The 17808-nt window shown below is 41.0% G+C and overlaps 1 protein-coding gene across 4 annotated transcripts in view; it reads right to left on the bottom strand.

Annotated features, from left to right (window-relative positions):
* TBXAS1 (thromboxane A synthase 1) overlaps positions 1-17808 on the bottom strand; it is a 242668-nt gene that overhangs the window by 92036 nt on the left and 132824 nt on the right. For all 4 annotated transcript variants that reach the window (XM_027881146.1, XM_027881147.1, XM_027881148.1 and 1 more), the window contains 2 exons: positions 8857-8973; positions 1553-1641 (listed from right to left, as the gene is read on the bottom strand). In XM_027881146.1, the coding sequence (XP_027736947.1) occupies positions 1553-1641; positions 8857-8973 (206 nt within the window). The remainder of the gene's footprint in view (positions 1-1552; positions 1642-8856; positions 8974-17808) is intronic.

A 17808-nucleotide genomic window follows, 5' to 3' on the forward strand; every position in this document is an offset into this window, starting at 1 on the left:
TCTGATGACACCAGATCAGATTTGAAAGATTACAGCAATACTGCAAAGTGAAGTAGCTTCTTTGGGTCTCCAGTTCTTACAAACACACACACACACACACACACACACACGAAAAAAGCATTATTAGAAGCTGAAATGCTAAAAGAGCGTCCATTCCTATAAAACAATAACTTCAGAGGTACTCAATCATTTATCTCTCCAAGGTACTGAAAAAAACCTTAAAAACTACATTTTGACTTGTTGGCAAAACACAAAATGACTAAAGACAACTCATGTACAACATCACAGGAGGTTACAGCTAGGGTATTTACATCCAAAAACAGCTCCCAAGGCAATTCTGTGAAACTGTAGTGGAATGAGAATCACATTTATAACTGTCAAACCTGCTGAAATGGTAGTATGGTAAAACAACTGGAAGATCATGTTCTGAGATGGTCAACATCATTCATTTATACTTTCAAAAGTTCTTTTCCAAAATGTCTCTTGAGAGGTGAAACCCTATAATAGATCAATAGCTAAGAGACCAGGCAAAGACAAATGGAAAAAAGAGAAAAGTCTAGAGGGACCCAAAAGGTCAATTTTCATCAGAGCACTCGGCTAGTGTAATGTATCTTGAGGTTTTACAGCATCTCTTCAGGTGTTTAATAAAGAGATCTCTGTGCACACACATACGCTTGCATGTGCGCATATATACGTGTCCTTGAAAAGAGATGAACGAATTGTGGCTAAATATCCACTTCTTCGGATGAAACAATATTATCTGTGCCTCTTCAGTTTGGGGGAAATCACAAAGAACTTCAGAAGGCACTGACCAGCCCAGCAAGTGAAGTGTACACAAAGTAGGGCCTACTAGAAAGAACACATTCACACTACTCATATGCTGCACAGGGTCCTACAGGAAATGCGTCTCTACTCAGAGAAGAAAGTGTTGTGAACAGTTCAGTGAAAACCTCTGATGAAAGAGCAACAAAAAAGATAATAGGATATTAAATGTATAACAAATGAGAGAAAGCACAATATGGAAAATATTAAAATGTCATTTTATAAACCAGTGGTGCGTTCTCATCTGAAGTACCGATCCCATTGTTTCACAAAAGGCTAGTGTTCCATGAGGGAGGATGTGAAGAATGTGGTAAGAATGATTAAGTGCTCAAAAAAACTTGTATAAAAAAAAGCAAGAGGGTGATGGACTAGAGATATTTGATATCAGATCAATTCTTATACTTGTACATTATTGGCAGACTGTAGAGAACAGACTGGGCAGGGATTGACGCAGCCTTCCTTTCTGCTTCCAGCTGTTAAAACTTCATTAAACAACAGCTAGAAATACATTAGATGCTTTACCAAAATTACTTTTCAAGTATGCAATGACTGCCCCCAGGAAGAAAAGGAGTTTATCAGACACATCCTCTATTAAACTATGATCTCCACTCTTAAAAATAAGGGAGGAAAAAAAACACTTTTATACAGTAAGTGTATGTTTAGAATAACTGCTGCTACTGATTTTTTTTTTTTTTAAATCTGCTACTAATTTCTGGCATGTTGAACATACCTCTGGATATCAAAAGCTTTGCCAGAATCTGCGTGGACTTTCAAGTTACACAGCAGGATGTCACAGGCCTGGTTTATTAGTGGTGTCATCTAGAAAGGAACATATTGAATTGTGAAAAACACTAAAATGTTAAGGGAAAAAGAAACCAGCAAAAACAATTATTTAAAATTATTTTTATCTTGTAAATGGGATGGAGCTCTCAGGTTCCTCTGCAAGTGTGGTTAGGCACTTATGCACAGATAAGATGAAATATTGGCACTGCCTGCTAAAAATAAACTTACAAATTATAGGGATGACCTTCTCCAGCTCTGGGCCTAAATACAAGAGGCTCTGTCACTTACCTGACCTTCAGGGCTTCTTGCCCACCTGTGACTACATACACAGAGAGCTATCAAGGAAAAATACCCCCCTCTCTTTCTAATCATTGCAGCTGATGATTTATCTTGATCCTTATTTAGAGTACATTACATTCAGCTTATACATGCTCCAGGGCAGAAAGAATAATATTTTCCAAAGTCCCAAATTCCTGTATAGGTATTGACATCAGAGGCCCAGCACTTCCATCCTGTTGTCTCTTGGTTTGAGGTATTTAACATATACATTAAAAACCACCCTGTGTACCACTACAGGCAGCTGAGGGCATACTGCAATTGATACATGAGGAAAGGATTTTCTGGAGCTGTGATGCCATTAAATGGACATTCACATGAGTTATTCAACTAGTTGTTCTTTCCAGTCACTGACACATGATGGTTGGGTAGACTGACCCATAGCCTGGCCGTAGCTCACAGTGCAAGTCTCCTCTTGACTCCTCTATGGTTTCAGCGAAGCCATAACACAGACAACCAAGAAGACCTCGTTAAAGTCTCTCTTTCTTTCTCTTTAACTTTTTACATATGAAAGGCATCAGAACTTCCTTGATGACACCAACTACGGGGGCAGAGGAAGGGTATAGCAGCAATCCAACTGTGAACCTGAAGGAATTATGTCCTATGGCTCTTTCCCATAAAGACTGGCAAGAGATCCTTACAGCCTACAACTTAATACCACAGTCTTGCCTCAATAATTATGCCAAGCACCCGGAACATACACATAGAAACCTGCCTCTCCTTCCTGAACAACCTCCTCCAGCATACGGATGTCAACAAACACGAGAACAGACTTGTCCTACTCCTCTGACATTCTTGTTACCAAAAAAGACTTACTGCAGCCTTGCCGCACTCTCCGAGAGCTGTGCAGCCTGCCCAGCCAAGTCCATTTTGCTTGGCACTTCTACCTCTGTGAAACTGGCATAACACTTTGTGCACAGGCACACTGCCATCCTAACACATGGGCAAGACTATACACAGTCAAAAGGCCAACGCGGGAGCATCCAATATGTTTTCCAAAGGCAGAAGTCTGAGTCAGGAATGTGTCTCGCTGCTCTCGAGGTCCCGTGCCTATATAGGAGAAATTTCATTTCAAAGCCGGAGTGATTTGGGCTTTGCCATAGTCTCACAAGGCAATTCTGACGACAGATTAGTATTTGGTAACAGTAGCTGTTACGTGTTTGGGAGGGGCACACCATGTTATGTGGCAGTTCTCCCTCCCTCTTTCAGCTTTCTAAAGATCCCCTGCAGTGAACTGCTTCTCAAATGGTTCAACAACTTTAGCACATTTCTGTTCAACAGATTGAACCAAGGTGAAATATTTTATAATCTATGAGTCCAGCCCCTCCAATGAATTGAACCAGTCAAGGAGAACAAAATGTAAATCCGTATTTTAACAGGTACGATGTTTCCTAAACAGATGGTGATCATTTCAGATGTTCCTGTTATTGCCTTATTTTCTCTTTTTTTCATCACACCACCAGATCTGCAACCACCCAGCTGGTTGCTATTGCTCTTCAACAGCTGGCAGAGTTGTCAGGGGCACGTCTGGCTAGGGCATCCCACAGCACTTCTGCACTTTCCTCATTCCACCAGCTTTCAAAATACTGTTGCAATTCATTTCTAGCCATAAGGTATTTTTATTAGTAAATCTAACCAGCAAAATAAGGAGGGGGGCACATGGATTTGATTTACTGTTAGCATGATAGGACAGAGTCATATCAATGAGACAATTATTTGTGTATGAAAGCTACAGGAAATATCTACTAAGGAATCATAGGTTGTGTTTGGGTTTTTATTCCCCTGGGGTGCATAAATTAGTCCAAGATTTCAAACTACAAAGATCACAGATTGAAACATTCTCAAGTCCCTTAACACCTCAAACTCTTTGTCCAATTGTCAAGAAAAATAAAGTAGTGTTAGGGGAGGTGAAATATATCAAACGTTGAAAACCAGCACAGAAACAGACACGTTGATCTACACCGCCTTGGTATCAGTGACTTTCAGTACATTCTCATTTCCCAGCCAGAACATAAAACCTGCATAACCTGCCTTAGATTCAGTTCTTGGTAGGTAAACAAACCCCAGCTGCTCTGTGTTCAGATTGGCTGAGAGGAACAGGATGAAGAAAAATCTAAACAATATGGTCCCTGTAAATATTTGATCTGCCAGTTATTTAATAGCAAGAGTAGCCCAGAGTCCAAATTTCTTTCTTTTTGCCAAAGAAGAGCATTTGGGGTTAGGGTTTTCGTGATGCCAGGGGCTTTGCTGTATAAATCCTGCCAACATGCTATTTGGCACATAACAACAATTAGCTTCTGATTCTGCGTACACACAGTGCGTGTGGATGTTTACACTTTTCAAAGGCATCGGAGTCACATTCCTCTAGTTAGATGTGGCCCTCAGTATTCATTAGTATTATTATTGCCCTTATTATTAGCACAGTAAACTAAAAAGTAGAAGGCTGGATCATGTTCACTGTAGACAGACACATTGGAGACTTTACTGTTCGCATACAGAAGAAGGAAAAAGAATACATCCCTAAAACAAGAGTTGCTTCTGTTCCAGATTTAAAGTCCCTGAATAAAACCAGGAAAAGACTGGAGTGTCAGGAAGACGTTTCGTGAGCGGATTTGTTTCCATCACCTGACAGTGGGCCTTGCTATTCCTGGGCACAGCTTACCAAAATGAGCAACTCAACCAGACACTGACCTGTGGCTCAAGGATATATACATTTCATATATCAGTTTTTACTGTTAGTTATTTGATTTGCCTTAGGTGAGCACACTTGCTTTGCCCAGTAACAACAACAATATCCAGAGATCCTTCCAAAATGCTTTTGACCAATGTGCACAAACAGAATAAGAGCAAATCAAGGAAATCTTAATGGTTGGACTGTCAGATCTTATGTCCTAGTGGGACATGAAAGATCTACATGCCTGAGAGTGACACTAGAGGATTTTCCTGCACTGTTCTGTCACGTTATCCCAAGTTCTGCTTTGTGTCTCCCTTCATTTGAAAGAAATGCCTCAACACAAACTCCACTTCACAGGTTATTTAGGACATTGCTACATTATGCTGTGCTCTCCCCTCTAATTTCTGTTCTGCTTTGTTTTAATGGTTTGTTAATGGAGGAGAGGATTCCCTGCATACTGATAGGAGATGACAAGACTACTGCAGCACCATCAGAATAAATAAAAATCAATAGGTTTTCTGCTGGTGTTGGCTGTAAAAGAGAGCAAAGCTATTTATCAAGTCTGACAAGGGGTCCAGAACTGCAGGATCATCACAGGCACCACAGCAAAAAGAAGAGGAACAAAATAAGAAATACTGAATAGGGAATCAAGATCAGTACAGTAAGATCACTAACATGTCAGTTTGTTTCAATACGTAATAGCTGAGGAGAGCATGACAGGAACACTGGGAAATTATTCTTTTACTTAGAGCCTCCAGGTATTCATCAATTCCTCATGAATTACATCTTGGATCAACTTTCAGGGGTTGGTATTATTCCCATTTAGAGATAAAAATTGTTTCATGTGCAGAGCATTTAAGTAGCTTCCGTCAGATCACCCATAGGCAGTCAATGTCAGAACTCGAAGTGGAATTTCTTGGGTGTCCTGCCTCCTGTCTCTCATTTCTCATTCTCATTCTCCCATAGCAATGGCACTATGAGGGGGTCTTACTGGAAAGAACTTATTATCAGATCGGCTACCGAGTCCAGTGGCATGCCACATGGGATGCTACCAAATCTTACTGCAGGACCAAGCCTAGAAGTCTATTGCTTTATGCTATGCTCACTACCATTATAGTATTTGTATTTAATGTTATCTGGAGCCAAAAATTCCTTCTCTTGGAGTGGACTGCTTTACTAATCTTCACATGCTTATTAGAAAAAGAAAATTTAAAAGGGAGAACACCCAATATATAGAAATCCATAAAAGCAACAGTGAAACAGTGCATGGCTTTTAAAGAGAACTTGAGAAAGTAAAAGCTAGAGAAGATATCAGAAACTCTTGCAAAATGTTACAAAAATAACTCTCTGTGCACACACAGCAATCACTACATGGGCTACCCAACAGCTCTATAACCTCTAGTTTCAGTTCATTTCCTGTAAGTGAAAAATTAAAAATTTGTGGAATTAACTTTTTTATCATTTGGTGACTGGCTGTTGTAGATTTTTGCCAAACTAAGGGGAAATTCCTCAAGCTCAGCAAACTTCTCAGTGACATTACACCACTTCTGTGGAGCGACAAGGGCAAAGTATGCCTTTGGTCACAGCCACAGCAGCCAGGTGGAGCACTGCAGGTTGAATCTTAGCAACATACATTAGCTCTGCCTTGGCTCTTGTCCTCCAGCAGCCAGGTCAAAGTAGATACCAGCTTCATTCTTAGCAGCACTGAAACTGTCCCTTCTTGGGTTTCTGAAATGGAGTTATCAGGAACCTCCAGGCTCTGGCCCTTGGTGCATCTTTTATCTGAAGTGATTGCTATAGGGAGCATAAGGAGTTGTTAACATTTCTTCCTCTGTCACAGGCTAATAGCTCTCAGTTCTCTCAGAACATCCAGACAGACAAGTCTATGTTTGGAGTGGCACTAGGGGCTGCAGCACTCAAGGAAACCACTCAGGAGGTCTGCAGTCTCTCCAGCATCACTGGGGAGTTTATACAGAGGAATGAAGGCAAGGCAGACATCCAGAGAGGACAGAGAGGAAGACTTTGGTGAGGAATTTTATCAGAGCTTGGACCTCTATAGCAAAAGAATCAATGTTTTGGGAGAAAAAAATAAGAAAAGTGCCTGGTAGTATTTATAAATATGTATAGAATTACATATCCAGGTTTTAATGCAATAAATTAATACCAAAGCTAGCTTGTTTGTAACTGTTTTGAAGTACAGAGGAAGAGTTTATTATAAACAGGATGTCTTCTGCATAACTCCAAATACTCTGTAGTATGGCCAGTAGTAGAATATGGTACTTTTGTTTCCATGCTGCTGCAGAGGTTCTGAAAGAGTACCAAATATGGGAGAGTAAAAAAGTGAGATCATAATTAATGAGCATCAATTTCCTTTGAGAAGTGTCAGTATGGCTTCTAAATTAAGCAACAGAAAGAAAAGCACATGGGCAAGGACTTAAGTTGCATTAACTTCAAATCCCAGGATTGTTAATGTATTTGGGTAGAAAACGAGATGCGAGGCTGAGGAGCACATCCGTTCAACAGCAGTTCTTAATCTCATACGGGCTTACTGCAAGTGTCTCTCTGTGTCAGGATGGAGAGACTTCTGCTGAAGGCATAGGAGAGAGGAACAAAGCTGAGCTTTTCAGAGACCTTCCCCACTCCTCTTTTTCCCACTTGCTGTAAAATGGGAGGAGAAAGTAACCATTTCCAGGTCACCCTGAGCCCATACACAGTCACAGTCCTTCCACAGAGCTTGGAAGAGGCAGCATGGGGAAAGGTGATTATCCAGCTAAAAATAAAGATCTCAGTCTTTGCATGCGAGACGGCTACCAGGCACTGTCCCGCCCTTAAGTCTACCTCCTACCACTATTCCTTCATTCCATCTCCACCACCAAGCAGTGCAAAGGGAGTGCCATGACTTCTCCTCCCAAGTCAATTTGACCAGTCAGACCTTACAAACCTGTGTGTGCCCAAGCAGGGCACCCAAGGCTCCACTCGCTTGCCCTCGCTGTGCTCCTCAGCCAAGCCTGCCCGGCTGGTGCCGGCGGAGGTTGCTCTCCACAAATTGAGGGGAGAACAGCGTTATCTTTTGTTAGTCCTCCAGCAAAGAGCCGATGACCTGCAGTAAGATTAATTTCCGCCAGGAAAATGCAAAACTCTCCTCTTCCCACCATGCCATGTGCAACTAATCGCTTGCATATTTAAACACCCTTGCCTTGCTAAAATTTCGTGATGGAGTCGGTGACAGAGCAAATGTCGGGGCGCATAACCAATGGCATTGTCAGTCGTGATTAATCAGCAGCTCCACCAGGCTCACAGCCAATTAGAATTTACCATAATAAGGAGGTGACAGCCGGCGTTGCTAAGCAACCGCTGTCTATAGAGCTGGGAGAGGCAGACACATTTAGATGTTACTGTGGATTTCGACAGCGGCATGTCAAAACAACACAAGCGTCTGCCCAGTGGAAAATTTTACAACCCAGGACTGGGCACTGGAGTGAGGCATGATTCCCTTTCAGAATAAAACACATGAAGGAAAAGGTGATTTTTTTCTTGTTGTGGAGATGGGGGTTTTTTTCCCTTGAAAGAAGACTTTAACCAGTCAATCATTTATCTGCATTTAATTAAGAGATATCGTGTCACTGGAACAGGACTTTGTTACCAGGTAATGGGCTCCCATGGCTGAGCAAATGCTGATACATTTATAGGAAATTAGCAGCAGGTCAGCACAGAGACATTTATTTTCAGTCAGAGGTATTTATCTGGCAATGACATTCTGTTCCAGTGACTTATTTTATTATATGAAAGGATTAAATAATAAAAGGAGGAGGGGAGGGGAAGGAGATGGAGAAATGAAAATAGACTGATAGCAGTTCCTGTGTTAATGTGAGAGTTGCTGACTCTGCACATCATGAAAAGCTATGTTCCAACTGGGAGCAATAACCTTTCCTGTACTCTAGCTTACTCCTAACAGGGTAGGAGAGAGGAAGATGTAAGGGTCCTTCTTGAGCATGCTACACTTTCATGGACAAACTGCCTCACATAAAGGAAGACAGAGGATCATATCCTCAGCTAAGCCATTCTGATTTTTGCCAGTCTATGACCTGGACCATGCTGTACTTATGCTCTACTGCACGTGCTCTTCAGGCCTAAGTAAACTGGCACAAAGCAAGTTTTGCCTATCCTTAATATGGACCTACATAAAGCAGATGACTGCGCTAGTCTTCTAAATTATGAAATCAGAACTGTCTACACCTTACCTCTTTCAGTTTGGTATCGCTGAAGGCTGGGGTCAGGAGGCTCCGCACATACTTCCATCTGTCGTCTCGAAGACAAAGGATGCTATCAAGCATTGGCTTGGAAATCAAGTTCGGCTTCTAATTCAAAAGAAAGCATAATTCAGTTTTAACACAAATGAAACTATAGCTACTCAAGACTCTGAAACTTGGAAAGATTGGCAAGGAATGGCATTGCATTGCTGTCCCATGATGAGAGAGGTTCAGTTCAGTCCCAAACACCAAGCTAAACATGGATGAGGCTGGAGAAAATTTCTCTTTTGCTGCACTTATTTCCTCTTGGGCTTGTAAAAGCCCTGGGCCAGCCTTGCTCAGGCTGTTCCAGTTCTGATGTTCCTGGTGTTCTCCTGAGATTGCCTTCTTTGAACCCTGGCTTCTTTCCTCCCTTCCTAAGGTGACTAACAAGAGGACTTGTCAACACTCCCTCTCTGTGTGACATGAGTGCCAACGCACCACATGCGGGTGTTGGTGGGGGACATGATTTCTGGTGACAGCTGGTATGTCAGACTGCTACATGCATTTTAAAAGTCTTCAGAAAATATGTTGATTAGAAAGCAAGTCCCAGTCATTACTCTAAGGAACACACTCAGAAGTTGTGGCCTGTGACTCTTACAGCTGCAGCAGACTGTCAAATATAGTAGCTTAAAGCATAGCCCCATGAAGTTCTGTACCAAGATAACTACTATGAATTTACTAAATTTTAATCTCCCCCACCATTTAAGAAATTCCTATTCAGAGAACAGTGATATTCACCAAGGAGAAAAAGGATATGAAAGATGAAAGTGTGTCAGAAAATAGCACACTTCTGCTTGGAAGAGGCATCAGGAGATGTCCAGCACCACAGCAGAATCTACTATAACTTACATTATTGTCAGAAGATGTTTCCTAATTGTTCTTGAAGGCTCTATGGAGATTCAATAACCTCCTCATTGAAACTTTCAGTGCTGGACTACTTTTACTGTGGTTGTATGATCTCTTTTGCTGGACCATACTGTCTTTAGTCTTTTTGCTTTCACAGGCATAGAAACCAGCTTATTTTCCCCAGTTTTGCAGCAGCCCATATATGCAGAAGACTGTAATAACCACTGATCATATTGCTGCCATCTATCCCACATAACACCAATGTGCTCAATACATACTTATCAGTCATGTTATCTGGGACTGACTGTTCAGTGTTGTTACTGTCCTTCTGCATAGTTCTGTTGATTTACTTCTTTCTCAAGGTACAGTCCCTGTGAGCTGACACGGTGCTCCAGGCAAGGAAGGTTGGGGGTTTCCTGCCAAATGTTCTGCAAGCTATATTCCTTTCTCTTCTCCCCAGAATACTACATACCACACCATGACAATGTACTCATGTACTGGATTGTGGTTCCTTGCAACTCTCAGACTTTTTTTCTGAATAGTTACTCCCCAGGAAGTTATTCCCCAGCCTTTATCATTAAAACTGGTTACTCCCAAGAGTCACATATAGAACATGTCCTTGTTGAACTGTGACCATTCTTTTTATGACTACTTTTCCAGCTGATCAAGACCACTTTGAATTTTAGCCCTTTCTTTCATCCTTACCAGCTTTCTACATAAATCGTTAGTGCACTCAGTGACATCATTTAACTCATTAAAAGAACTACAGATCAGTACTTACAAAGAAGGCACTTCTGGGCTCCTCCCTTTCCTTCCAACAGTGCACTTTCCCAAACACGTTTCAAGTCACCTTCAGTTGATATTTCAGGCATTGTACAGCAATGTTCTCTGGACAAACCATCCTAAGATTGGTGGGTGCAGGTGAAAGGTGTACACTTCTCCGGTTACCAGGATGTACAGAGGCACTTATTTGTGTATGTGAGATTTTCTGGATACTGCAGTGCCAGCACAGTCCCCCCTGTTATGAGTAGTAACAGTATTCACTTTACTGGGAAAGACCCAAACAAACCAAGGATGCTTTGGCCTTCTCAATGCCATCTGTTGATTCCTTTCACCCTCTAACCTTTCCTTTCAGTCATTCTTTCATTACTAATGTATGTGAAAAATGAATTCTCATCGCCTGTTTCAAATGTGGATATTTTAATATCATTTTGTGCCTCAATATTTCTGATTTTATTGTCACTACATTTTTTTTTTAATCCTTCTTCTTGGAAATCTGACCTACTTTCCACTCTGTAAAAAACAACTCTTCAGGAGCCATGAGGAGCTGGCAATTTAGCTACGCTGGTCCTCTGTTGCATTTCCTTAGCTTTCCTCCTTATTGGAAGAGTTTGCACTTAATATTGTTTCTTTAAGGAGCTGCCAGCTCTCCTTAACACCTTTTTCCTTTACACTTGCCAGATTCTTACTACGCTGCATAAGCTTGTAAAACACAGAAGCCTATTTTATATTGCAAACAGGTTAATGGCATAGTTTTACATTCTCAGCAACACCATTCAGTGTAGTAAACTAATGTCACTGGGCTGACACTACAGACCACTTTTGAGCAGAGATGAGCGGTTCTCAAGTAGAAAATTACATAGCAGGATATTGAGCTGAAGGAAGAGATTGACTTAGGTACTGTGATCAGATAACTACTGTAAGACAAAACATGGGTACTTTTTTAATGTATACATAGACCATTCTATTTTGTGCAATAACAAGGAAAACTTGGGACAAGCTGTCAAAGTTGAAGCAGTAGGACTGTTTTCTCTGAGTATCCTCTTTAAGTAAACAATCTGTTTTCTAACTTGTCAGTCGGTATCTTTTCTGAGGATCAGAAGTGCAGCTAGAAGGACTCACTGGAGCTCTCCCTCATTTGTTACAGATATTCAAAGACAAGGCAGAATCAGAAGAAAGAGGCTCTAGACAATTGGAAATGAGCACCACCCTTTCAGAAAGCACTGTATGCCAGCCTCTGCTTCACAATTCTTATGTGCTGCTAGGGAAGCTGCTTACACTAAATCTTGACTCAGCTGGTCACCAAATAACTGTTCCTTATATCTTTGGTCTTCAGTTTCAAACCCTGAGGCCCAGATTGCAGCACTCCTGAGCACTCACTGAAATCAACAATAGGGAATGTGTCTTGGTCATGAGAAATGCATTAGCACAAGAAATCAGGTATTAAATATGGCCCCCAAATTAGCAAGCACTCTCAGACCCGTGTTTCAACCCCCAGCCTTCACCCCTGCTTTATAAAGAGGAGATATCACATCATCTCCTCAGAATTGGTAACAACACATTAACATTTCTGAGGCACTCAGAAACTACAGTGAAAGAGCTGAATAACAATTCCCACAAGGAAATGACCGATTTTGTCTTCCAAAGGTTTGAATAGCATACGGGGGGAAAAAAAATAGAAAAAAATTATAGAGCAACACTTGGAAAAGTATTTTGCATCCACTCCTAAATTGAAGGCTGCCCAAACTGTGCACTCTGTAAGACAAATCTCCTTTACAAGACAAGGCTCCACTTGGATAATAACAGATGTGATATAAATCTCCCTGCATTTGCCTTGAAAGCAAATTCCCTCCCTAAAACCAAGCACTCGCCTTAAAAAATGCTCATAATTGCATAAAGACTGTATATAGAGCATTCACAGAGAGGGACCCAGTTTCTGAACAAAAAGCCTGTTAACTATAATATTATAACTACAACACTAACTATAGCATTGCCTTTCTAGCACTCTACTTTATGTCAGTAATGCTCCCTTAACATATTTTTTGTGTGTATAGTATTTTATACATATAAATGCTGCAAGGAAGGAAAGACAATTTTGGCCATAAATTATTCTACTCTGTGTCTTTAAACTGAGTATGCAAAAATATGTTTGTGTTTATTGGAACAGCATCAGCATGACTGACAGTGTATAGCAGATTTCATTTATCACATTTTTCTTATTGTTTCTGCAAACACTTTCCTCCTAATTGTATAACCTGTGTTACAGGTTCACATAGCAGGAATGAAAATGGATTTGCTATGAGAATGAGCCTGAAGTGTCTTAGTGAAAGATGAAGTGTCACCTCTCTCCAAATGGACAAAGTACTAGATGTATCTGAAAATCCTTTCTCTATAAAAATCACTAAAAAGATTACCATGGGAGGCAGGTGTAATATTTTCAGGGGTGGGATCTTGGTTTTTAAGTGGCAAAGGAGGTTGCTTTTAAGTCAAATGCAATCAGGCTTATGTTCCATCTATCATTATCTAAATACTCACCGATTCCTCTACACTTCCTTCTCCTATACAATCAACCATTTCTGACTGTGGTACAGTAATGCTGCATGAAAACTACTGGCAGCATGGTAATCTGCTGCAGTGTACCTATAAGTGCTGCTGAGTTCCCACAAACACAGACATGCCATCAACAACAATGAGGAAAATTGGAGGGATTTGCTCGCAAACAAATCCTTTAAAACATCAGGGCTTTTAAAACAGAAAATAATATTTGCAGATGAGCAGCATCTTTGCAGTTGATGCAAGAATTCCCTCCCCATTAAGGTGTTCCTTAGGCTGACCCTTCAGACCCAGTTATTGGTTTGTTCATCCCTGAGTCAATTTGGTTTGCTCTGTATTGCTAAATAATTTAGGAAAGTGACTCTTCTCAGGCTCTGAGGCCAAGTGGAACAGAACACCTCCTGTCCCCAAGGTTAAATCCCTTTCCTGAAAAGAGTGGACATATCCAAACTGCTTATGGACATGGTGCATCTTCACCTCCTAAACTGTGTCCAGACCACGCCTGGGGGTCAATAACGACAAAACCACGCTAACAAACAATATGGACATCTATCTATAGGACCTACTCATGCACTAATATCCTGTCCCTGCCTTATCCTGGTGTAAAACTGTAGCCTTCTGTGACAGATACATCATTTGTTCCTTCTCTGAGTTTGTCACTAGCAGGCTACACTGAACCTCTAGCAACCAGCAATGACTGCCTGGAGCAGAAGGAAAGGTAACAGCATCATGATGTTCCCTTAGAAACTCCTTCTTGTTCCTTTGGTGGAAAAAAAGGGAAAAGGTTTACAGCCAGCAGAAGAAAGTTAATGAAGCCATGCACTCTTTAAATATCCTGAGCAGCTGAATCTTTGAAGAACCTAAAGTGTACCTTTAAAGACCTTTAAAAACCTACTAGCTTGGAAACCTACAATATAAACCACTCACCTCCACAGAACCAGCTGCTAATCTCCATGTGCTTTGACAACACGGCAAGAAATGAAACCCTATAAAACAGGATCTCAGAAACTTTATCCTAAAGTTAGACTTAATCATAATGTAATGCTAACAAAAAACCAATGAAAAAATATTTATTTCTACTGGAGTGAACCCTCAGCCCTCAGTTTGGTGAGATTCAAACAAGGAACTGAGTTCTAGAGCACCCAAAATCCCAAATCCAAACAGTAACTCCAATGATAATTCTGGCATTAGTCATACCTAGCAAACAGCTTTTGGCTTCATGTAAGCTTTCTTCCAGCCCTGCAGGCTTTGCAGTATCCAGTTTTAATTAGAATCCCAAGTCCATGCTCCCCGAACTTTAGCCCTAGTTTCAACCCTACAACCCATGCTAATGAGAGTCATTCACTCCTCTCTCCTCTAGCCTTCCTTTGGTACTACGGGCACTGCAGTATCCAGAGTCAAGTCTAACTCTGGACTTCACCCACCCTCACTCTTTTCCCTCTTTGGGGAAATTTTTGGTGTACGTTCCCAATACGAGGGATCATTCTTCTCCCAGTTTTCATGCATGCTATGCAGTTCTCTGTGTTAGCTCTAGCAGGGAGCAGCTCTAGGCTTTCTCTCCCAGGGCAAGCTCCAGAAGCGATGAGCAAGCAGCAGTGCTTGCACATCACTGGGTTAACTTGTTCATCTTCTTATTTTCAAAGAGGTTTGCTGTCCTGCTCCTGCTAAAACTGCACTTGTGGTTAAACATTTTCATCCTGTTTAAGAAACTGCCTTTTAAAATTTAATTTAATGAAATGAAAGTTAATAAAAAATTAGAAAGAAAGTTTGTAGCATGAAGACAAGACACTATCTCCATACTTCAGATAGGAATTATTAATAAAATCTCTTTTTAAGATTACTTTTTCAACCCCACTTGACTGACAGGTCATCACCACCAGTTCAGCCAGCAGGTGGAACCAGCAAACCCATGAACTGCTCATATGGTATTTCCTCTAGTCAGTGGCAGTGGCCTGACACTGAACAGATGAACATAACACTGTCTATTAAAAAAAGTAACAGTAAAAAAAAAACAAATCTGAAATATCTCCAGGGATACATCTTACCAAGCCTACAGTAAGTGGATCATGGAAGTGGGAAGGCAGAAGATGCCTCCATATATTCGTTTTAAAAATTCCCTGTTGGTAAACTGATACAGTGTATTCTTTCAAACTTGCTTGGTGTTTTAAGTCATGCTCAGCTCTCCCTGCATTCATGACATTTGAAGACATATTGTGTAGTGGCTTCTGACTGAGCCAGGAGAGCTCTGCGTTCCATGGTTTTAAAGCCAAAATAGAGGTCATTTATGTCACATACCCTGTGGTTCATTGTCATTTTCATCTGGAAGGTCTGTGAGTACACATATGTTACAGCCACATCTCTTCAAAACACGTAAGCTTTTTATTTTCACAAATCATCATCTCATGATGGAGCAAGACCTAACTCCTTACCCAAAAATTAAAGCCTTTACAGAGGGCAGATGCATGGCATTGCCCACTGAGGACTGTGCTGCAGCGTGGGAGACCACTGAGCAGCTCCCACCCCTCTGCTCTATCTGTGAGGGGCCTCCCATCTATAAAACACCCAAGGCAATTGCTACGCACAGGTGTTGTGTCTCCCACAGCAGGTTCTCTCTTCATTTGCCTTTTTAAAACTCCATTTCCAAATCCTCAGATGCCACGCACCCCACACTGCTGCTCCCGGGTAGCTGAAATCAGTCCTTTCTTGCCCATCTCTGCGTACAGATATTACTTTACAAACACTTTGCCCAAAACCTTCCCAGATCATCAACCCTGCTGAGAGTCTATTACACCATTTCCCCCCCCTTTAGAAAAGTTTGTTTAAAACAAGTTCAATTTTAGTATTACGATTTAGGAGGTGATCTTACGGCTGCAGAGGGAAAAAGAAAATCACCAAACTGACTCCAGAAAGCTCATGTTACTTTGCAATTTCATAAAAGCATCTAGTAAAAGTTTTCAGTTTCATTTGAAACCAACATGCCTGCGGAGAAGAGGAGAAAATATCCATGGATTATCTATTTCATTAAGCTTTTAGGTTCTCCTTGGTCATTAAGGTACTTCAAAAAAATTGGTTTCAGTGATTACAGCAATTTCCTTCACTCTAGATGAGACTATACAAAAAGGCATCTCCAAGCCCGTTCTTTTGTTGTCAAGTCAGGATCTTCAGCAACTGACTAATGACTACCGTTCACAATTACTCACTGGAAAAATGGCACAGCCAACACCAGCTTACAAGCATATACCAGCTTTTTTTCCCTCTCTGTGGCAAGCGGCCTGGAAACATCTGTTCTTGTCTTTGCAAACATTCTCTTAAGTCATGATTTTGTCAATAGAAACCGAAGCGAGTCATTGCAATGAGGTAAATATAACCATTCATAAATGCTAAAACAAACACATATGGCCTCCTGTAGTCTGACCCAGACTGATGTAAGTCACATGTTCCATTTGTTGGTGTAAGCAAGATCAAAATTAAGTCTGCGCCTTCATCAGTTTGCGTATGGTGGTCAGTTTGCATATTTCGGATCAAAACAATCAAACCAAAGAAAAACACATGTACTCTTCATTAATTAGGAATTTTGAGTATTATAAAAAAATGCAGGTTGTACTAGAGAATCCATATTCTATACACAGTTTCTGCTGTGCTGAGAAGTAGTTTTTAAACATCTTTAAATCTACTTTCCAGCTGACGTAACTGGACTTTTTAATATCAGATAAAGTTATAATACTATTAAAAGCCTCTCTGTTTACCCATACTTTTCCATGAGGAAAGGTTGAGGACCAGAACATTCCCTTTACAGATTTTAAGTAGTATTTGGAGAAAACACAGTCCCCAGTAACTTCTGGTACAGATTGATTTCCATGCTTTCAATCACTGGCATACAAAGGAATGACAGGCAATGCCCATACGAACTTTGGCTTGATCTTTTATTTTACACAGGACCATTGTATTCCATAATCTGCTCATTCAGAGATACGTCTGCAGCAACCTTGAAGCTTCTGGAGAGTATCGAGAGAGACTGTAAGTACTACCCAGCCTCCTACTGACTGTGCTCTTGGCTGCTCCCTTAATCCTGACCCAAATGCCTTTCATATGCTGTTAGACACCTCAGAAAAAGAATTCACCAAAGCTGAGCACAGAGTTGTCCAAGCTACCATGACAGCAATGTAGGAAGAGTACTGAACCTCCTTAAGGTATCACTTACAAGGGAACTCAGTTGGACTTAGAGCATTCATTTTCCCCTTGTGAAAAGGTCTAAAGTCCCAGTTCCTCTACAAAGTCTGTTTACATAAAACTATTCTTAGAAAAACATACATGAGTAACATTTTGCAGTGCTATCTGAAACCTCAGCCTTCATGATCAGCAATATTCTGTAGCAGTGTCTGAAAACTTGACTTCCCTGATCCAGATCGACTGCCTTATCAGGCTGCAGAGATTCACTAACTTCTCTACCACAAATGCCATGGACCACATGAAATGCAGAGTAGCTTCAACACATAAGGCTGCAAGTGCATATTCCCATAGAACCACCTCTAAGTTTCTAGGTAGGGCACTTCGCAGAGAGATGAGATGAGTGCTTTGGAACTATTTCCAGCAGGTAAATGCATAAAAGCCCTTCCCTTGTACTCCGGGCAGCTTCTCTTTTCATGGGGGATTATACTGAAACGGCCTGGTCCCACCACCTTGTGACTCAAAGAAATATGTTTGTTGCTGCTACATTTTCTG

The sequence above is a fragment of the Empidonax traillii genome, unplaced genomic scaffold, assembly GCF_003031625.1.
Source record: "Empidonax traillii isolate 1590-97213 ecotype Southwest subspecies unplaced genomic scaffold, ASM303162v1 scaffold84:size2688230, whole genome shotgun sequence".
In the NCBI taxonomy this organism is placed as follows: domain Eukaryota; kingdom Metazoa; phylum Chordata; class Aves; order Passeriformes; family Tyrannidae; genus Empidonax; species Empidonax traillii.